At 48.9% G+C, this 22,842-nt stretch overlaps 2 protein-coding genes across 2 annotated transcripts in view; one reads left to right on the top strand and one right to left on the bottom strand.

The window, feature by feature from the left end:
• Positions 1-2,041: 2,041 nt before the first annotated feature.
• Fzd9 (frizzled class receptor 9) lies at positions 2,042-4,330 on the top strand. Its single transcript, XM_021186778.1, has one exon. The coding sequence runs from the start codon at positions 2,239-2,241 to the stop codon at positions 4,015-4,017; it is 1,779 nt and encodes a 592-aa protein (XP_021042437.1). The 5' UTR covers positions 2,042-2,238; the 3' UTR covers positions 4,018-4,330.
• Positions 4,331-7,414: 3,084 nt separating this feature from the next.
• Baz1b (bromodomain adjacent to zinc finger domain 1B) overlaps positions 7,415-22,842 on the bottom strand; it is a 56,353-nt gene continuing 40,925 nt past the window's right edge. The window contains exons 13-19 of the mRNA XM_021222545.2: positions 21,344-21,526; positions 17,163-17,310; positions 15,507-15,654; positions 13,183-13,301; positions 10,779-10,909; positions 9,628-9,731; positions 7,415-9,433 (exon numbers count right to left, since the gene is read on the bottom strand). Coding sequence (XP_021078204.1) covers positions 9,076-9,433; positions 9,628-9,731; positions 10,779-10,909; positions 13,183-13,301; positions 15,507-15,654; positions 17,163-17,310; positions 21,344-21,526 — 1,191 coding nt within the window. The 3' untranslated portion in view covers positions 7,415-9,075. The remainder of the gene's footprint in view (positions 9,434-9,627; positions 9,732-10,778; positions 10,910-13,182; positions 13,302-15,506; positions 15,655-17,162; positions 17,311-21,343; positions 21,527-22,842) is intronic.

The raw sequence follows: 22,842 nt of genomic DNA, 5'->3' as shown, positions 1-22,842 counted from the left end.
GGGCTCATAGGGTGGATAAGGATACTGTGGGACCCAAAGCAGAGCCTGCCTCTGAGTCTACTGTGATGGAATAAGAGAAAGGTCTTGGGGCGTTTAAAAAAAAAAACAAAACAAAACAAAAAAAACCTAAAAAGTGGAGAAGTGAGGACCTAGGTTCATGGGGGGGGTGGGTGGGAGGAGGAATATGAAGGGAGGGTGGCAGAACCTTCAGAGATCTTCTTGTCTCCTCACCAGGAGTGTGATCATGCCCCCTGGTTTGTGGGTGCCGGGGATCCGAACTCATGTCCTTATGTTTGCCCAGAAAGCACCTTCCTGCCTAAGCTGTCTCCCCAGCCCCGCATTTAAGATCCTGATGCAGGACCCAGTCTGGTGACTCCCAGGGGCTCAGTTTGGCGGGCAGGGCTGGCTGCATCTTCACAAAGCCTCTTCTCTCCAGTCTTTTTTTTTTGGGGGGGGGGGGAGGGCTGGGTGCATGCCAGTGACACATATGTTTTTCTTTGTCCCTGCCGAGCTGCAGCTTGGCTCTCAGGGAGATGAGAGACTGGGAAATGACCACCCCATTTTCTCACTGCGGCCATCAGCCCTGTCCCGGCTCCTTCCTGAATCCTGGCTCTAAATATAGCCGCAGGGTATTGGCCAAGCCGTGTGTGTGTGTGTGTGTGTGTGTGTGTGTGTGTGTGTGTGTGTGTGTGTGTGTGTGTGTCTCACAGGCAACTTTGTGTGTCTGCCAGCCCTGACACCTAGGAGGTATGTGAGTCTGAGGATATAGCTTTCCCTTCAGACTTGTACCGGAGACACTGGCTTTCCTGTAGGGCCACAGTAAGGGCTGAAATCATCACTGTGAAATGCCTGGCTCAGGCGCTTGGGAGGTGGAAGTGGGAGGGTGAGAAGTCCAGGGTCATCCTTTGATACATAACGAGTGTGAGGCCAGCTTGGGACAACATGAAATAGTCTGGGAAACAAACAAATGGGGAGTTTAAGAGATGGATCAGGAACCGAGAGCACTGGGTGCCCCTCCAGAGGACCTAGGTTCGATTCCCAGCACCCACGTGGGAGTTCACAGCTCCAGTTCCAAAGCCTTCTTCGGGCCTCCAAGTGTACCAGGCACACACGTGGTGCCATACAGATAGACAGGCAAAGCACCATACACATGAATAAGAAAATTTAAAAATTAAAAACAAAGCAACAACAAAACAGACAAGTGGAGGAGCCGGAGGCATGGCTCAGTATAAAGGTAGTCAGTCATCCCAGTCATGATGACCCGAGTGTGTGTGTGTGGGGGGCAGGTATCCCATGATGGAAGAAGAGTACTGACTCCCCAAGTTGTCCTTGCTTGCATGTAGTTTCGTGCATGTCTCTCTCTCTCTCTCTCTCTCTCTCTCTCTCTCTCTCTCACACACACACACACACACACACACACACACACACACACACACGCAGACAAGCGGCAGGATGTGTGTGTGTGATAAATATAATGAAAACAAATCAAAATCACCGAAGTTTGGGCTGGGCACGTGGCTTGTCTCGCCTGGGTTCCATCCCTAGAATGAACAGCATAAAAAACTCATGTGGTGGCAGCCCTTATGAGGCAGGAGGCTCAGGAATTCAAGGTGAGCTCGAGGCCAGCCTGGGTTCTATGAGACCCTGACTCAAAACCAACAGGATTAACAAAAAGACCCTGAAGAGGGAAAGAGAGGCGAGGGGGAGCAAGCAACTCCCTAGCCTGGAGCTTGGAGAGCTTGGGATGGTCCCCTCCCACCTGGGAAGAAAAGGGCGCACTTGACATTGCGAGGGAGTACGTTGGGAGGTGTGTTCCCGCGGACTGTCGAGTCTGCGAAGGAAGGGAAAGAAATGAGCAGAAGCGAAGAAAAGCTGCCCCACGATGTCGCCCACACGCCTCCAGCGTGGCAGAGAGGCGCGGCACCTTTAAAGCGCGACGGGGGCGTGCCCTGAGGGACTGCCCCGCCCCTGGGCGCGTCCTCCCACTGACCACGCCCTCAGGGTTCGGAGCCGCGGCGGCTGGCGGCGGAGACCGCGCCGGCTCTGGCTGGAGTGGCAGCGGCATCGGCGGCGGCGGAGGCGACGGCGGTGGTAGCGGCTGTTCCTCCGAAGGCGCCGCGCGCTCCGGGACACACGTGGGCTGCCGAGAGATGGCGCGGGAGCCGCGACGTGGCGCGCAGATCCCGGGACACGGGATGGAGCGGCGCGAGTGAGTCGGGGCGGCCGCGCCGCGGGGCGATGGCCGTGCCACCGCTGCTCCGCGGAGCGCTGCTTCTGTGGCAGCTGCTGGCGACGGGCGGCGCGGCGCTGGAGATCGGCCGCTTCGATCCGGAGCGCGGCCGTGGCCCCGCACCGTGCCAAGCGATGGAGATCCCCATGTGCCGGGGCATCGGCTACAACCTGACCCGCATGCCCAACCTACTGGGCCACACGTCGCAGGGCGAGGCGGCCGCGCAGCTGGCCGAGTTCTCGCCCCTCGTGCAGTACGGCTGCCACAGCCACCTGCGCTTCTTCCTCTGCTCGCTTTACGCCCCAATGTGCACCGACCAGGTCTCCACTCCCATCCCCGCCTGCCGGCCCATGTGCGAGCAGGCTCGCCTGCGCTGCGCCCCCATCATGGAGCAATTCAATTTCGGCTGGCCGGACTCACTCGACTGTGCCCGGCTCCCCACGCGCAACGACCCGCACGCGCTCTGCATGGAGGCACCGGAGAACGCTACCGCAGGCCCCACAGAACCCCACAAGGGCCTGGGCATGCTCCCTGTGGCACCTCGGCCCGCGAGGCCACCGGGAGATTCAGCCCCAGGTCCCGGCAGCGGTGGCACCTGCGACAACCCGGAGAAGTTCCAGTACGTGGAGAAGAGTCGCTCGTGCGCTCCGCGCTGCGGGCCAGGCGTCGAGGTGTTCTGGTCTCGGCGCGATAAGGACTTCGCTCTGGTCTGGATGGCTGTGTGGTCCGCGTTGTGTTTCTTCTCCACGGCCTTCACCGTGTTCACCTTCCTGCTGGAGCCTCACCGGTTCCAGTACCCAGAGCGCCCGATTATCTTCCTTTCCATGTGCTACAATGTCTACTCCTTGGCCTTTCTGATCAGAGCGGTGGCAGGTGCACAGAGTGTGGCATGCGACCAGGAGGCAGGGGCTCTGTATGTGATCCAGGAGGGTCTGGAAAACACAGGCTGCACCCTGGTCTTCCTATTGCTCTATTATTTCGGGATGGCCAGCTCACTTTGGTGGGTGGTTTTGACTCTCACCTGGTTCCTGGCTGCAGGCAAAAAATGGGGCCACGAGGCCATCGAGGCTCACGGTAGCTACTTCCACATGGCAGCCTGGGGCCTGCCAGCGCTCAAGACGATCGTGGTCCTGACTCTGCGAAAGGTGGCTGGGGATGAACTGACTGGACTCTGCTATGTAGCCAGCATGGACCCGGCAGCCCTCACTGGCTTTGTTTTGGTACCCCTCTCTTGCTACCTGGTACTGGGCACCAGTTTCCTCTTGACCGGTTTTGTGGCCCTCTTCCATATCCGCAAAATCATGAAGACGGGCGGCACCAATACAGAGAAGCTGGAGAAGCTGATGGTCAAAATCGGAGTCTTTTCCATCCTTTACACAGTGCCGGCCACCTGTGTCATTGTCTGCTACGTTTACGAACGCCTCAACATGGACTTCTGGCGGCTTCGGGCCACAGAGCAACCATGTACTGCTGCCACCGTGCCTGGAGGCCGGAGAGACTGTTCGCTGCCAGGGGGCTCGGTGCCCACTGTGGCTGTCTTCATGCTCAAAATCTTCATGTCCTTGGTGGTGGGCATCACCAGTGGAGTCTGGGTATGGAGTTCCAAGACTTTTCAGACTTGGCAGAGCCTGTGCTACCGAAAAATGGCAGCTGGCCGAGCCCGTGCCAAGGCCTGCCGAACCCCAGGGGGCTATGGCCGGGGTACCCATTGCCACTACAAAGCCCCCACGGTGGTCTTGCACATGACTAAGACAGACCCTTCTCTGGAGAACCCCACACACCTCTAGAACATAGGCTGGGCTGAGTTATGGTTGCTCCCTCTTTGCCCTCCCCTCCCCCCTTCAGAGACAGCTGACTAACAGCTGCCCAGCTGTCAAGGTCACACAAGTGAGACACAGGGGGCTGAGGACTAGGGTGGGGACCCAGTAAAGCTCAGGGCCTTGACCTTCCTTCTCATGCAGGGAGTGGGCCTAGTCCATAGAGGGTCCCAGGATAAGAAGGGGCAGAAGGGGGCAGGGTCCAGTGCGGAGTTTATTTAATGATGTAATTTATTGTGGCATTTCTCTGGATGCTGTGACTGGAATAAACCCTCGTGTGGCACTGCTGTGTCCTATCTGGGCTGGAAAGAGGGAAGACAAGACAGGAGGGTGAGAAACTTCATAAGCAGAGCTGGGCATGGGGGAGAGGCCATGAGGTTCATCCTCTGACCCCTTGTCAAGGAGGAAGTTCCTCTGTGGGGGCATCGGGGATTATAGGAGTCCTAGACTGTGCGTATGTGGTGTGTGTACGTGTGTTTCTCTTCTCACCTGTCTCAAATCAAGACTGAGATCCGTGCTTCTGAAGTGCAACAAGAACCTCCTCGTGAATACCCAGGAACAGGGCCCTGGCTGTGACATGGCTCCTTCTAGTCCTAACAGTGTCACCTAGCCTGTTTAGAGAAACAGGTAAGCTCCCAAACACCCACCCACATTTTGCTTTAGCAAATAAAGTCCGAGCTGGCAAGAGAGCTCAGTGGATACAGGTGCTTGCCACTAAAACTGAGGACTTGCCTTCAATCGCTGGAACTCACATAGGGGTGGGGACCAATTCACAGACTTGTTTTTACCCCCACCTACTATACAAATACATAAATGTAGTAAGATGCTTTTTATAAAGAAAGGGAGGGAGGGAGACTGTTTCCAGGTCATCCCCTCGCCCAGGTTTGGAGGATTTTCCTCGTCTATGAAGGTTGCTGAGAGCTGGGATCCAAGCTCAGTTGGCAGTGTCCTTGCCTAACATGCATGAAGCCCTGGGTTCTGTCTCCAGCACGGCTTAAAAGAGGCAGGGTGGCTGGGTGTGGTGGCTGGCGCATGCCTTTAATCCCAGCACTTGGGAGGCAGAGGCAGGTGGATTTCTGAGTTCAAGGCCAGCCAGGTGTACAAAGTGAGTTCCAGGACAGCCAGGGCTACACAGAGAAACCCTGTCTTAAAAAAAAAAAAAAAAAAAAAAAAAAAAAAAAGGCATGGTGGAGCATGTTTGTAATTCAAATATTTGGGAGATAGAAGCAGGAAGATCAGGAATTTAAGATCAGGTATGCCCTGGCTACCAGAGACTCTTTGGACAAAAATAAAAAAGAGAGTGGGCAAGCCAGATGGCTCAGCAGGTAAAGTTGTTTACTATCGAGTCTAATTTGAGTTCAATCCTTTGAACCCACTAGGTAAGAGAACCAACTCCCACAAATCCCTGACCCCCACTAAACTGATGAAAAAATATTTTTTAAAGAATTGCTCAGCAAGTTAGAAGCCTTGTCTTAAAAAAACAAAAACAGCATCAACATCAACAATAAAACCCTTCACTAACAACAAAACAGAATATTCGGTAGATGGAGCCCCAAGCTATCTCTTTGTATTTTGGGCTGGAGGGGGAAAGATGGGGCAGGTCTATGCATGTGTCTTGGTAGCAGTCTGGGAGGTAGGGAGCTGTTGAGTTCATTGACCACTGTGTCCCTTCCCACTCACCCCAAACACCAGAACTTGGGGCACTGACAGCAGCTTCTAGTTAAGGCGGGACCACAGGGATATGCACAGCTGTGCTGGGGCAGTTGACACATGTGTGGGAAGCTGGGGAAGTACCATGTATACCTGTGTGCTAGGGAAGCTCAGGACCTGTCCCATCCCTGTCCCCTGTGAGGGATGTGTGGTCATCTTGGAGGTCTGTAGCAGCCGAAATTGTATTTAGACTGTTGATGCCAATTAGGCCAAAGTTGCCTGTGTGAGCGTGTGTATGCATGCATGAATATATGCATACATGGGCCAGAGAGAATGGCAGGTATCAGCTCAGATCTACACCCAGCCTTTCTGTGGGTGCTGGGGGTTTCATCTCAGGTCCTTCCCTTTGCACAGCATGTGCCCCCACCCACTGTCCCAGCCTCCCAGCCACAGGCAGATTGTGGTCAGTGGGCCTGGATGTATTCTACACATAACCAGCATTTATGAGTGCAGCCCCTCAAAAGTTTTTTTTTTTTTTTTTGGTTTTTCGAGACAGGGTTTCTCTGTTTAGCCCAGGCTGTCCTGGAACTCACTTTGTAGACCAGGCGGGCCTCGAACTCAGAAATCTTCCTGTCTCTGCCTCCCGAGTGCTGGGATTAAAGGCGTGCACCACCACGCCCGGCCCCCCTCAAAAGTTTTTATTTTTAATTTTCTGTTTTTTGAGACAGGGTCTCTTTATACAGGCCTGGCTGTCCTGGAACTCAGTAGCCTGTGAGAGATTTGCCTGTCTCTACCACCTGAGTACTGTGATTAAAGGTACTCACCAGGCTTGCCTAAGAAAGGTTTTTTAAAACTGTTTATGAAACCTCAGCCCTCACTTGATGTCTTTCATTATCTTGTTGAAATCAGAGATAGGAAATGCAAAACACCCCTTATGGGTAGTTCTCTCTGGGAATACCGTGTGTAACTGAACCATGATATGGACTACAGATACACTGCTTTTGCTTTGCTGGGGATGGAACTCCGGGCCAGAGGTGTGATAGGCAGGTGGTCTACCACCGGGCCACACCTTGGGCTTCCCTAGGAAGTTCTTTATACAGACAATACCCTCATTCTCTGCTTTGTAAGGAGCATTCATTTATCCTGTATCTGACCCACAAAGCCAAGCAACCTTGAATCTCATGCAGGGATTCTCTTGCATGAGAAAGCTTTTATAGCCCACACTGGGAGAAGGTAGTGGGTACACATGACTTGCTTGAGGGCCTGCAGTAAGACTTTGGCAGCCAGATAAAGGCAGGGGGCTGTGTTGAGATGTGCATTATCTAATGGGCAACCAGTTCACCCCTTTTCTTTTCCCTTGCCAGTCGGGAGGTAAGGAAGGGATTGGTACTTGGCTGTCTGTTCAATAGAAGCAAGACTGGTGTTAGCTTCTAGAGGACCGAGGAGGGAAGCAGAGATGAGCAGCTGAGGGCATACCCCAGGACTAATCACTCAGGAGGGCAGACAGGCCATGCTAGCAGTCTCCAGGGCCTAGGTCCTGCTGTTTTATAGCAGGGATGCATTTGGAACAGGCTATGGCCTCTTGTGGGGTAGGGTGTATGTTCTAGGCAGGTGCTGTAAAATTCACCGTATTGTTCATGCTGGAAATACCCGGCTCCCAGGGCTTCACTGCCCACCACTGCCCCAAGAGAAAAAAAGGATCCATCAGAGTTGTCTCTTCTTTATAAACACAAGTACATAATGTTTATTTGAAATTCCAATTTATTACAAGTCTACCCTTTACCGTGGCCCTTCCTCCTTTAAGACAATTTAAAAATCCACCATGCAGATAGATGTTACTGCAGTGGGAACACCAGCTTTCTGCTACAACACCAACATCTAGGGTAGGAAACAGGGAGGCAGTGGTGCCAGGGATCACAGCGTGAGTGTTAGCGCTAACCTAGGGAACAGAAAGGAAGCCTTTCTCAGCCACTGGACACCCAGAGCCACAGCAAGGCTGTCCCTCAGCCCTGGGAATGGTGAGCTTCCGGAACTGGTGGACTTATTTTCCTTTAAACAAGAAGAGCTGAGGGACTCACATTTTCCAAATTTAAAATCGATGGAAAAGAAAATTAAACCCTGTCTTGTACTTTTATCAAAATCTGTCATAAAAGGGAATGCAGACTACAAACTTTTGCCTAAATACAACACGAGGCAAGGCTAGACTGGCTACGGAGGGCAGAGCTGGCCCTCCCTACCCCCTCCAGATGCTGACACTCCACTAGAAGCCCTCGGAAGGAGCACTAGGTCTGCAGAGTGGGCCCTGGAGGAGCGGGCACTCACAGGTAGGTAGAGTGCTGCCAGGGCAGAGAGGGTGCCAACCCCAGATCCTGCTGCCCACTGGCCTCTTTGAGGGTAGTAAAGCGAACACATATCATAGAAACTGTACTGTACATGTGCCAAAGCAAGATGACAAGTATTTTACAAGATGTTCTTTATACAATATCACTGCGGAAACAAGCAACTTTAATAACTACAAAAGTCAATTTAAAAAATTAAACATTTTAACTTCTTCCTGCTCTTTTTCCGGCTCCCTAAGGGCTTGTCTGGTTTGTGGGTGGGCTGGGCTCCAACACCCCTCTGGCCAGAGCCATTAAAGCCTAGGTCATAGCATGATTGGAAGCAGGACCCCAGTCTATGGGAAGTGCCTTAGTTTGCTTTGTCTTTTATGAGGCGGTGAGCTGGGTGAGGGCGGGGAAGGGCTGCACAATGGAGAGTCCTCAGGAACAGCTCCAGAAAATGTCCCTCTACTCTGCCACGATCAACTCAAAGCCCACACTGTCCCAAGATGCTGGTGAACACAGAATTCTGTATGGCACTCGCTGATACTGTCACCTGAGAGGGAGGAGGAGGAAGAGACAGTGCGGACGTAAAGAAATAGGACTGTGTATAAATATAAATTCAAAGGATCCACACCTCACCCAGCGTGGCCAGATGACGCTCCTTCCTACTGTGGGGTACAGCACCCTCTTTGAGGCCAGGGGGCTTGGCACTGCTGTAATGAAGAGGGAGGAGGAGGGAGAAGAGGAGAGCAGGGCAGAGCTCACAGAAGCCCTATCTAGGCTTCACCGACTCTCAGAACTCAGGGGAGGCCCGCTTCTGCTGCTAGCTTTTCTGGGCAGGGCTCATCAGGCTAGCATGATGCTCCCCAAAGAGCTTGCCTTTGCTGGAAAAAGGCTCCATGGAGAATTGCAGAAGAAGCCCAAGCTTGGCATGACAGGCATTTCTGGATGCTCCAGTTACTTCTCCTTTAAATCCTCCTAGCTTTCCTGCCTCCCCCACACCCCTTGAGGGTTCCTCCCCCCCCCCCCTCAGCTCCCTCACTAAGGCCCTGCCTCTTTACTTCTTCTGTCTCCGTCCCCTGGACTGTCCAACAGACTCTGAGTCACTGTCCCCTTCATCATCAGCGAGCCTATCAGGAAACTTCCTGCGTTTCCTGCGCACGTAGGGGTGGCCAGGGAGGTGTTTTTGCAGCAGAGCCAGCAGACACTGCTCTGTCTTCTCCATACAACTCAGCACGTGGCTGCCGCGGCAGTTGTAAAGCTCGGCATTGGCAAACACTTGCTTCATGTCAGTGAGGAACTCCTGCACAGATCGGTAGTTCCCGCATGAGCATTTGTTCTGTATGGTCTGGAAGTCCATGGGATGCTCGATCACATCATAGTAGTCCTCAGCCTCGTCTCTGGTTACAGGCTCCCTGTAGAAAAAAGCAACTGAGAAACAGGCCCAGGCTAGAGAAGCACTAGCCCAGGATGCTTACAGCCATGGATCAAGATGAGCTAGGAGACAAGGTGTGCTCCCTTTCTAGGGCTGAGACTCCCCATCCCCCCATTTTGCCAGGACCTGTCTCAAAAAGAAGGGGCTGGGGTAGCCAAGAGGCAGGGCACTCACCGGAAGGGCCAGCTGAAGCGGTACTTCACCAGTTTGTGAAGGATCTCCTCACACTTTTGTAGCTCCAGACTCTGCCTTCTCGAGCTACGCTTGGTCTGAAGTACCTAGCAGCAGAGGAAGCAGAGTGCCAGTCATTAACCAGTCCTTAACCAGTCCTTAACCAGTCCTTAACCAGTCCTTAACCAGTCATTGTAGGGTTTAAAAAGTAGAAGACTAGATAGAACACACAGATGCACACACACACACACACAAATAAATAAATCCCTATCTATTAAAACACAAAAGAAGACAGTTCATCACTTCCTTGGGCATCTTGGTAGGGTGATGCTCAAGTCAAGTGAGTGGTTAAAGCAGCAGGTGATCATCAACAGACCACATAGCAGTGGCTAACCCTGTGAGATGGATCCAGGATTATGGACATAAACAAGCAATGGCAGAAAGCAGCTGCAGACCCCAGCAGCCAGCCTTGTGTAACACATATGTATGTTTAAGAAGAAAAGCAAGAGTGTAGCACCAGTCCTCAGCTGGCTGCAGGAGGAGGTGGTTACAGAAGGGGGTGGGACACCCTTCCAGGAAGCCACAAACTGGGTGGAACCCCAGTAGTAGGAACCCCACACAGGCACTGGCAACTTTAAAGACTGTTTTTTTTTTTTTCCCTAATGGCTTCTTTCAGTCCTCAAGCCCAAACTAGACTGTAAAGATAAGCCAGCTCCTGAGAGCTTCCTTCTGTTCAAGCTCAAGCCAGACCCAAACTACTGAAGTGACGCCGCAATCAACAGAGGAGTGGGGCAGTATGCTAACAACTGTGGCTAAAGCGGCAGTTAGTGGCTCTGGCATTGCTGGCATTCCCACAGGGAGGCCCACCCCTCTGGGCCCACCAGAGACACATGGATACTATTTTAAAGTCCCTACTGAGCTTCAGGCTGCTGCTAACTAGGGGAGACTGTCTGCAGGCTAGGCAGGATGCCGGGCATAGCTGCTCCTAGAGGGCCTGCTGCCTAGTCTGCCCAGAGCCTATCCATCTGCTGCCTCAGCCCCCAACCCAAGGGGAGGGGAAGGGAGGGGAGCTCCCACCTGTTGCCTTGTGAATTCCCCATTGTGGACTAGAACATAAAGAATACAAAGACTAGAGGAGGCTAAGGAACTCTTACCAGATCTTCAACCTCTGGGTCATCCTTTGGCCGTGCCCTTCTGGCAGGATGTGACTTCTTACCGGGTGGTCGGCCTGGCCTTGCTGCAGGGACAACACTCTGCTTGCCTCGAATGGTCTTCCGAGGTCTCACTGAAATGAAACATGGGCTCAGAGCACAGCAAAGGGGTGAGTGGGTGGGGCATGATGTATGTAAGACAGGGGAGGGGCGAGACCACCAGAGCAAGCAGACAGTGCCTCTCTGAGGCTGGAGGAGGCCGGGTCCCAGTACTTCTAGCCTGTCCCCACTTGGTTCAGCTACATTCAGGACAAGGTCTTTGCAGGAGTCAACTGTCAAGTAACTGAGGAGGAAACAAGTTTGCCAACAGGGCATTATGGCTCTCCTACAGCCCAGACTTAGCCCAAGAAAATGCACACACTTTCATGTACAAGGGAATCCAACATTGCCTCGTCACTTCCAGTTACCCTATTCCTTTTACCCAGTGTTTCCAGGGGAAAGCTCACTCACACCATGGCCCACAACATTCTGCAAATCCAAGTCAGCACCCACTTTCTCCTGTTTCTGAAAACCAAGGCGAGGACGCTTCCCTACGAGCCTGCCTGGAACCTCTGAAGAGAATAAACTTGAAGCCTTGTAGACTACTCATGTCACTGGTTGGTGACAGGTGCTCAGGACAGGCAAACCAACATTCCTTGGGATGCCCTTGGGAACATTCTCTGCAAGGATTAGCTTAAAGCTTCTTCTCCACTAAACCATTTTCCACAGCCTTTCCTCACTAATGCCCTAAGTGGGGGGAGATACATTTGGGCAGAGAATGTGTTCAGAGAAGCAGTCATGTGGAGAACCAATGAACCATGTTTCCCATTCTATTTCTGGACCATGCTAACCCTTCAGTGGCTATTTTAAGGCTTCCAGCTCCAGACAAGTTTCATGAGGAAGAGCTGAGGCTCAGGTCCTAGGCCTGAAATTGCACAAGGGAACCAACATTGGTGGCCCGAAAGGCTGAAGGCACCAAGGGCCCTGGAGTACCAAATATTTCCTAGATTCTTGGGTGCTAACCCTAGGGGCCCAGCGAGAGAACAGCTGCCCCGGTGGAGCAGAGGTGGGAAGCAGTCACTAGCATGAAAATCAAGACAATCAACACTGCTGCACCCAGCTCTGCGGACAGTGCGCGTCCACACTACGGATCATTCTGAGGAGGCTCTTCATGGCATGGGCTGGCCCTGAACCGCTGAAGTCATAAGTAGTGAACCAACAGTCTAGTGTGGAGGCATGCGTTTGCAATCCCACCATGGGGGTGGGGGAGGTGTTCCAGGACCGCTTTGGAAATCTACCTCCATCAGAACATTTAGAAGGCTTAGACAGGCAGCTATCTGTGCAACCTGAGGCCAGCCCAAGCTACACTGCAAGTTCCAGGAAAGCCATGAATACACGTTGAGTTCCATTCTCAAAACAGAGCCTGAGATGGGAAAGATCACCATTCAACTGCTGTGCAGTGTGAGGGAGGAAAGTAAATTAGGACAGGCATGGAAGCCAGAACACACAGGATAGATACACCATCATAGGAGGAAATGGCCGCACCAAACACCCGCTTTCTTCTCACAGCATGGATAATGCTACAGAGCTGCGAGACCTGTGCTCTGTTTTCTACTGGCCTACGAAGAGGATACCACTGAAAGGATTGCTGGAGTCACTGGCTTCATCAAGGACAACACGGGCATTCTCCGCATCCCTAGTACTGAACCACAGGAAAACCAGCCTTCCTTTTCCAAACACGGAAAGCTGGAGATGTGCATACTTTGGGGAGCATTAATCAGCATGTGATGAGACAATCAGAAATAGCCGAAACCAGCCCTGTACCATAGGCCAAAGGCCTCTCTGGCCATTGTCACTATGCATAGATGGGGCTAGACCAGAAACCTTGTCATAAACATGCTTGAATTCCACTAAATCCTAGAGCAAGTGCTCTGCTGTGGGCTGACGAGCTGGGAACCACTTCACCTTCTCCCTGACAGCTTAAAAATAGATTTTATTTTAAACCATGTTTCTGTGTGGACCAGTGTAACATGTACATATGTCCACATGAATGAAGGTTCCAGATAAGTGTCTAGATAAGGGTCCTAGATCCCTGGAATTGGAGTTGCAGGCAGTTGTGAGCTGCCTAACGTGGACACTGGGAAGTGAACACTGATCATATGGTAAAGCAGTATAGATTGTTAGGTGCGATCCACCTCTCCACCCAGTTCATCTTGAAAGCCAATAGAAACACATGGCAGCTCATTTACCCACAGCCCCAAGGAAGAAGAGGAAGACAGCAAAATGGTGAGGCTGAATTTCTCTTGTCAGCCAGGCTTCTCTGGTCAGTTTGAGAGACCGAGGCAACTATGCCATACTAGACACTTACACCGCAAGCCAGCCACTTCATAATCCTCTTCTTCTTCCTCCTCCTCCTCTTCTTCCTCTTCTTCTTCATCGCTCTCATCCCCCTCGCTGCCCGCAGAGGTAGACTCTTCGGTGTAATTCCTAAGAAAGGAAAAGCCAAGCAAAGACATGGTTTTAGTTTAGTCCAGGACGGCTTACAGAGAGCTAAAGCCCCTTAGATCTCTGCAGCAACGCTATTCAAGGACCAGACTGAGCTGGCAGTAAGGGAAGCGACCTGGAGTTCAGTCCTACTATGCTTCATCAGTATGCTCCCTGTCCTAGCCTAAGGGTCTAAGGGACACCAATGGAGGAAAGGGACCAACAACAAAATACAACCTCTACTTCCCCTCACAAACAGTATAAACCACCATTACTTCTGTCTCACAAAAGCCAGATAAGGAAACATTTTAGACACCACGGCTGCCCGACTTGGGTGCATTGAGAGGGCTGAGAGGCCAGCAGGTGTTACTGCACACCTTGATGGCTCTCTTCCAGGAGCTGAAACAGCTTGCAGATGACCATACAACAAAGCAACTAATCCCTGCTCAGAACAGCTGGTCTAAAACACTACTTCAGAGCAGCACGCCGCATGTCCCTACAAGAGGACATGATAATGGAGATAGAGGGAGAACTAACCCAGCACGGCTGCTAAGGTGTGGTTGAAATCAAACAGCTCTGCCCTTTATAAGAGACAGCCTAGTGCCTGTAAGGATGCCCTTTCACATCTCAAATGTCAGTGTAAGAAGCATTCAAGGTGTTGGTCTGGCTGTACTGACATACATATCCAAACAGACAGCAGGGAAGGCGAGTAAGCGTGGGTAGAGAAGGCGTGACTTGGCTACAGATGCTCAGTAGTGACTGCCTGTAGAAGCAGCTATAAAGTAAGCAATGAGGTCAATTTAAAGGCAGGAAAAGATGTTATTGATACCTGAGAGAGAAGGAAGTGTATCAAGGAGCTAAAGAGATGACTCAGAGTTAACAGTGGCAGTTCTTCCAGTGGACCTAGGGTTAATCCCTAACACCTACATAGATGCTCACAACAATCTCTAACTTGGCTTTCAGAGGATCCAGTGCCCTCTTCTGGCCTCCATAAGCACCAGGCACACATGTGGTGCATAGACACAGATTCAGGTAAAATGCTTACATACATTTACACATTTAAAACAAAATAAGCTAAATGTGGTGTGTGTGTGTGTGAGAGAGAGAGAGAGAGAGAGAGAGAGAGAGAGCGCGAGCGAGCACCCTGAAGAGTCAGGCAGATCTCTGAGTTCAAAGACATCCAGGACTATACAGAGAAACCAAAACAAAAGAGGGAGGGGACAGTGCTAACAGTGAGAAGCAGAAATGTCAACAGTAAATAAAACTAAATGGCTCAGGGCTGGAGAGATGGCTCAGAGGTTAAGAGCACTGACTGTTCTTCTGGAGATCCTGAGTTCAATTCCCAGCAACCACATGGTGGCTCACGACCACCCATAATGAGATCTGACGCCCTCTTCTGGTGTCTGAAGACAGCTACAGTGTACTTACATATAAGAAATAAAATAAAATAAATCTTTAAAAAAAAAAAAAAAAACAACTAAATGGCTCAGCAGTTAGGGCACTTGTTGCTCTTGAAGAACCAGGGTTCAATTCCCATCACTCACATGATAGCCTGTGACCACAACTCCAGTTCCAGGGGATCCAATACACCCTTCTCACATCCATAGGTAAGACATCAATATTATTTATATACACACACTCAGGTAAAATATTCATATACAGAAAGAAGTAAAATTAAGTTCGAGGCCAGCCTGGTCTACAGAGTGAGTTCCAAGACAGACAAGGCTACACAGAGAAACACTGTCTTGAAAATCCAAAACCAAAAAAAAAAAAAAAAAAAAAATTTAAACGAAACTACACACACACACACACACACACACACACACACACACACACACAGTCACACCCTAAACCAAAGTCGTATGACAGCACCTAAGCTTCTGTATCTATACCACAAATGACCAAGCTTGACACCCAAATAAGCTTACAGCTCCTTGGAAACACTCAGTTTTGAATAACTGAAACTAATTTTCCAACGAAGTTATCTAATGGTCTCACACAGCCCAGAAAGTCTTTGAACTGCTCTGTAGCCAAGAATGACCCAGAACTACCGATCCCCTGCCTCCACCTCCCTAGTGTTTGGGATAACAGACTTGCAGCATCATGCCTGACTTCTGCAGTGCTAGGGATCAAATCCAGGCCTTTGTACATGCCAAGTGGACATAAACCAGATCCTCAGCCCCCAGCTTACTTTTAAAAACTTCTCACCTGCCACGGGAATTGCGCCTGGCAGTAGGAGGCTGGCAAGCTGGACACTGCCACTCACCATCTGGTACTTCATAAAGGGCCGGCCTCAGACAGAACAGGTGGAAGGCTTTATTACACTCATCACACAGGATCAGCTTGTCATCCTCACCTGCAAAGACAGGCGCACACAGCACTGTTGGTAGCGCAGCACAGCACTTCTCCCTCTCCTTATTCACATCCATGTGTGTCTGAGAGTTTGGATGCCCTGGAGCTGGAGTTCCAAACCGCTCAACACGGACCCTCCAGAACAGTTGTGAGCACCTGTGAGAGCGGAGCACCACTCCAGCTCCTTTGTCTTTCTTTCAAGACAAGGACTCAGTCTATAGCCACATTGGCCTGGAATTGGGGGAGCTCCTCCTGCCCCTGCCTCCTAAGTGGTAGATCACAGATACATCCCAGCACACCCAGCTGCTTCTGTGTGTGCACATGGAGGCTAGAAGCTGACATTAGTTACTGTATTTGACAGCTTTCCACCTCAGCATACTGAGTTTCTCATTGGAGCTCAGAGCTAGACAAGCTCCTTGTCTCCACCTCCGAAGAGCTGGGATCTTTATGTAGGTGAGCAATGGAACTATGGTCCTCAGGCTTGTGTGCAACTTGGTAACAAAGATGTTACCAACTAGAACATCTTTGTAGCCTGCTCTTTAAAAAGTGCATTTATTTTCTGAAAATTGGACAATTTAGGGAGAGTTCCTAACTCATCTCCTCAGAACTACCAAGAACCAGGGCAGGACAGTTAACAGTCACTAAGAATTAACTGAGCATGGGGACATACTCCTTTAATCCCATCACTGAGGAGGCAGAAGCAGGCAGGTAGGTATTTTTGAGTTTCAGTCTAGCCAGAGTTACATGAGACCCTATCTCAAAATAAGCAAATAAATAAATAAATAAAATGTTTAGCTGTGCAGGTACTTTAATTAAAAGGATGAATGAATGGAGACTCTGCAGTTCTTCTTGGAGCCCAAAGTTCTTCCACACATGTCTGCATGGGCCCTCAGTGATCTGGCCTCTCTACAGTAGACAGTACCCTGCATGAACTTCATCTGACTAACTTTCTTTTCTCTTAGTCTGCTCAGTTTTACAGCAACCAAGTCTATACAGTGCCTCATGCTCTGGAAACAGCCCTAAGCTGTTTACTGCAAGAAGTAAAAAAAAAAAAAAAAAATCCAAATGTTCTGCTCCGGACTCTAGGCTAAAGACTGAGGTCTGGGTGTGCAATGTGCAAAGATTGCCCCCTGCTGGAAGCACCTACCTCAACTCACAGGTGACCAATGCACTAAGGTTCCAGATCTAATCTATAGATTTTAGGTTAACTAACTTGCTCCTGCAGAAAGTCTGCCTACCACAGTTTGAACGTGCATACTGGAGTGGGGCTAAATGATGTACAAAAATTCCTTCAGAAGGTTGGTTGTGGTGGTTCACTCCTTGAATCCTAGCACTTGGGAGAGAGAGTCTGATGATCTACAGAGCAAATTTCAGGACAGCCAAGGCTACACTAAGAAACCCCATCTCAAAAAAAAAACCAAAATTCCTTCAAAGGAAAAAGAAAAAAAAAAAAAAGAGTTTTTGGAAAGTCTAGTCCCAAACAGTCAATGAGCAACTCGCCTCAATGCATACCTTTCTTCCGACAAACTTTGCATCTAGCGTTTTCTGCGGACATGTCCCACTTGATACACGCATCGAGCATCCCAAGCAGAACGTGCATCCTGGAAAAGGTCTGCGCTTCACGAATGGCTGCTTTCCATTTCTCCAGTGCAGAGGCAACCTGAGCAGCAAGTAAAACAGCCTGGTTTTATGACCATGACCTCAAAGATTAGACAGGGCTAAGAATGGGTAGACAGAATTCCGAGAATATTTGCCTTCTAGAGTTTTATTAAAACCCACCAACAAGGCTTCAAAGAATAAAAACCAAGCTTGGAAGAGGTCACACCAAAACTAAGCATACAGTAGGGATGAGAAGCAACATGTCTCTTCCAGTGAGATCAGCGTCATTTAGAAGTAGAAGGAGCCGGGCAGTGGTGGTGCACACCTTTAATCCCAGCACTTGGGAGGCAGAGGCAGGCGGATTTGAATTCCAGGCCAGTCTGGTCTACACAGTGAGTTCCAGGACAGCCAGGGCAATACAGAGAAACCCTGTCTCGAAAAACCAAAAAACAAAACAAAATAAAACAAAAAAGTACCCTGAACACCACCACGCAGTATCTATCAATGCATATAGCCTACAAAACCTTGACTGATGAGGCGTCCATTCAGGCCACAGATACAGTTAAATCTTAGCCAGAAAGCTCATGTACCTGGTATAAGGCATTCCTCCCCAGCCTTTAAATTGTAAATTCTCAAGTCCCAAGGGTTGTCCAATTACCCCTGGACATCCATCACCACTATATACTTTGTACCTCCCCTTACATCACCAGGAAATACAAATTAAATTAGAATTAGTCACAGTTAGAATGAAGAGGGCTACAATTAGAATTTGGGTGGTAAACATGACACCCCCTCCCTATAAAGTAGGTATTTGATGTAAATGAGATGGCCCAGTAGGCATCTTATTTTGTCAGAACAAGTCCGGAAACTTGGAATGCTTACAGTAAGCCTCTGGTTAGGAAGTGGAACAGAATTCAGGAAGGAGTTTACATGTTAAACCACACCATTAGCCCCTTTGTTTAACACTAGAAAGGCAGCTATCCTCACTCTGGAAGCGACAGAAGGTTGTACAAGAGTCTGCCACAAAATAGCATTCAAAATGGAAAGCTTTGCTGCTGTGACAGAACACACCAACAAGGGACCGCGACATGAAAGATCTATGAGGTACATGCACTAGAAAGACAGGCAAATTCATACTCTTAAATATTACACAGTACTACCAGGCAGTGGTGGCACATGCCTTTAATCCCAGCACTAGAAGACAGAGGCAGGTGGATTTCTGAGTTTGAGGTCAACCTGGTCTAAGGAGGGAGTTCCAGGACAGCCAGGGCTACACAGAGAAACCCTGTCTCGAAAGAAAACAAAAGAAAAAAAAAGGTAAAACCACAGTACCTCATTTATTAGGTATTAAGGAACTTTTAGAGTATTTAAATGGAAGGAGGATCACTATGAGTTCAAGGTCAACTCATAAAAACAAAACAAAACAAAAAAGAGGCAGACAATAGAGTTGTCAGAACAAACGCAAACAAATTAGAGACAAAGCCAGACACAGTGACACACATCTGTTATTCCAACACTCAAGAAGTTGAGACAGGCATGGTGGTTAATCCCAGCACTCGGGAGGCAGAGGCAGGCGGATTTCTGAGTTCAAGGTCAGCCTGGTCTACAAAGTGAGTTCTAGGACAGCTATACAGAGAAACCCTGTCTCGAAAAATCAAAAAGAAGCTGAGACAGAATTATAGCTTTGAGGAAAGCCTGGACCACATTGTTAAGAGTCAATCCCAAGGGCAGGCAGATTTCTGAGTTCGAGGACAGCCTGGGCTATACAGAGAAACCCTGTCTTGAAACACAAAACAAAACAACAACAACAAAAAAACAACAAAACAAAACAACAACCAAAGACCAGTCTTTAAAAAGACAGAGGCAGAGAAGGAGAGAAGAGAAATAGAGGCAGAAAGGGAGAAAGAATGACAAATAAACCCCAGGATTTTCCTAAAGTATACATTATCTTTCTCAATTCAGAGAAACAAAATTGGTGTTAGATTTATAGATTAGGGCTGAAGAGTTGGCTTACTGCTCTTGGAGAGGACTATCGTTCAGTCTCCAGCACCCACAGCAGGAGCTGACAACTGCCTGTAACTCTAGTTCCAGGGGAGCTGATGCTTTTTTTCTGGTTTTTGAAAGCATTGTATGCACATGGTATGGTGCACACATAGACAAGCAGGCACACACATTATCAATCCAGGTGGAAATAAACTCTATTTTAAAATTTTTTAAAACGTATATCCTAGGCCATGAAACGATCTCATAGATCCCAAGAAACTGGAGCCCAGACGAGACTGACATAAACTCATGTAGCAGCCTGGTCCCAGCCAAGGAAACTCTGGCCCTTGCTAAGTGGAAACTTTCAAAGCAGAGGACAGTGGAAAATTTTGAGCTGTGGCAAAGCTGACCTTTGGTGGGAGCTGCAGGGCAGGATATTGCTAGAACAGAGCACAGCAGAACAACTCAGCAAGCAGCCTAACTGATTTTCCCAAGAAGTTCTCCACTTCTGCACAGTCTAGGGCTTACATCTATTTCAGTTCAGGGTTTAGTACAAAAAGGGACCTTAATGAGACTTAACTACCTGTTGGTCCTCAGTGAGAAAGAAAATGTCACAGGAAAAATAAATAGCAAGGAAAGATCCTTTCTAAGAGCTTTCCAATAGAAGTTCGTACACAGCTGGGTTAAAGAGCAGCATGGCTCACAAGGAGCAGGCAATCGACACCAAGCCCAACAATCAATCTATCTGTAAGACCTGCATGATGAAATGACGGGCTCCTGCAAGCTGCCCTCTGACCCCCACCTGCTGTGGCACACAAATGTGTGCACACACATACACATAAAACAAAAACCGAGTTCAAAACAAAACCCACGTAGCATTTAGTAAAACAGCTTCTCACAAATACAGCAATAGGTGTGTAAACCAGTTTACTCCAAACGATCCTCCCTGAATCATATACCACGGTGGTCTAAGGAAAGTAAGGAGAAACAACTGTGCAAGAACTCTTGAGGTGTTTTAGGAAGAGCAGGAGACTTACTCTTAAGCATTTTTGCTTGTAATCACATATGCACAGATAAAAAGGCTTGTTGGACCAGCTAGAACTGGAGTTATAGACAGTTGTGAGCTACCATGTGGGTGCTGGAAATTGAACCCAGGTACTCTGCAAGAGCAGCCAGTGCTCTCAACTGCCTTGCTATCTCGGCGGCCCCTAGGGAGGAGACTTATTAATCCAGCTGCCTGTAGTGGTGCTTGCCTGTGTGTCACTTGGGAGGCGCAAGGAAGAGGACTCAGGAGTTCAAACCCAACTGGGGCTACATTAAGACCCTGGATTAAAGCAAAGCAAAACAAAACAAAACAAACGAAAAGGTCAGGCATGGTGAAACACACCTTTAATCACAGAGGCAGGTAGAACTCTGGTTCTAGGCCAGTTTATACAGAGTTCCAGGCCAGCACAGTGAGAATACTGGCTACAACAAACAACAAAAGAAAACTAGATGGATTTGTCTGACAGTGAGACATACGTCATTTTAATCTGCATTTGAGGTTCCTTCAGAATCCAGCCCCCACACCTACTGCTCTGCCACCCTGCCACCCTCACAAGTTAGCCCATCAGCACGGATGGCCTAGACTCACAATGGCTTCAATTCTCTTTTTTCCTTTTGAGGCAGAATTTCTATATAGCCCTGGCTGTCCTAGCCTTGAACTCAGAGACATGCCTGCTAGGATTAAAGACCTGCCCTACCATCTGGGGGGGTTGAGGTCTAAGATGGTAGAAAAGGGATACTTGTTTAGTAGAAACCCCAGGTAGGTCCATCTTTTCTGAGATAGCAATGACATGCTGACATGTGCACAATCCTCTCTGGTAAAGCTGAGGCCACAGCAGAAGCTGGCTACACTGTTAATAGGGGAAGAACTGGGACTTCTCAGCATAAGTAAAGCTAAATGATGCTGAGCCTGCCACAGGACAAGCATGTTCATTATACTTTCTACCTTACTATATGTTCAACACACAGCTATTCACTAGAAACACAACTCGAGCACAGGCAGTGGCTCTACTTCTCGGTCTTGCACTCAAAGGCGTTCCCAGTGCTTAGATTCAGCAACTCAGTACCTTTGCTTCCTCTACCATCTTTTTCTCTTCATCTACTTCCTCGGACTTTGTGGAATCTTCACTTTGGAGTTTCCGCTTCTTCTGCTTAGGAGCCATAAATCCTTGCAGAAATTTCTTTATGACACTGGCTTGAAGGGCAATGACACATTCACCAAAATCTTTCAGTTTCTCCAAGGAAATGACCTGGAAGAAAGGTTTAAAATTGAGTCTGAGAGGAGGACAAGACCAATAAAGAAGTTGGCCCATAAGTTCCCTAACATCTAGAACTGTCCCACGAGTTACCTGTGCGCCTTCCATGGCAACTAGGGATCTAACAGCACGTGACTCCTTCCACTTCCCCAATAAAAGGATACAGAATACTGAAATTCCATCTGCTCCAAGGAATCCATCCACTCAGTAATTACTACTTACTTACTACATGCAGGGCCAACGGGAGGGGTGAGGTACAAAGGCCGTGTGAAAAAGCATGTGTGAGGCCATATGCTTAAACCCCAGTACCGGAAACAAAACACAGCCAAGGAGAGCAGAGACGTCTGAGAAGACTCAAGCTTTCCTGACTTTCTTTCACTTCCATTAAACCTGTTTATTTTACAGATGAAGAGACAGGCACTAAATCACTATCAAAATTATATTCTTTATGAAGCTGCAGAGATGGCTCAGCAGTTGAGAGTGTGTACAGCTCTTGCAGAGACCCAGAGTTCAGTTCCTAGCACCCATGTCTGAAGACTCAAAATCTCCAGTTAACCCAACTACAGTGGGATCCAGCACCTCCAGTTTCCAGGACATGAACATGTGTGAACATACACACACACATCAAAAATAAGTTTTGTAACTGGGAGTGGTGGCACAAGTCTTTTACTTCCAGCACTTGAGAAGCAGAGGCAGTTCAATCTGAGTTAGCAGCAAAACTGGTCGACAGATCAAGTTCCTGACCAGCCAAGGCTACATAGTGATACCATGTCTCAAAAGAAAAGGGAAAAAAAAATATTAAAAACAATACTAGCTGGCTTAGAACTCACTATGTAGACCAGGCTGGCCTCCAAATCATAAAGTCCCATTTACCTTTGCCTCTCAAGCACTGGGATTAAATGTATGCAATATCATATTTGACTTATATTTTTAATAAAGATTTATTTTATTTTTAATCATATCTATGTGCCTGCTTGAGTGTGTGTACCTGAGTGCAGTGCAGCAAGGGGCCAAGTGTCTGATGCGGGAGCTGGAGGTACAGCTGGATGCTGGAAACTCCACGTGGTGCTTTATCAGAGCAGTATGTGCTCTTAATCCTGGAGCCAACCCCTCGGTTCACAAAATTGTATTCTTAAATGCTGTGCACTACAATCTTGTCAGTCACATAGGGAATACCAATTTTAAATAATACAGTCAAGTGTATTCCTTGCTCTAAGGTAGCAGAATCAAGAGATCACTTGTGTTTGAGGCCAGCCTGATCTTATATGTGTAAGGTCCATGTAAGGAAAAAAAAAAAAAAAAAAAAAAAA

This window comes from Mus pahari, chromosome 23 (assembly GCF_900095145.1).
Source record: "Mus pahari chromosome 23, PAHARI_EIJ_v1.1, whole genome shotgun sequence".
NCBI classification, from domain to species: domain Eukaryota; kingdom Metazoa; phylum Chordata; class Mammalia; order Rodentia; family Muridae; genus Mus; species Mus pahari.
This window is presented reverse-complemented; position numbering and strand designations above follow the sequence as displayed.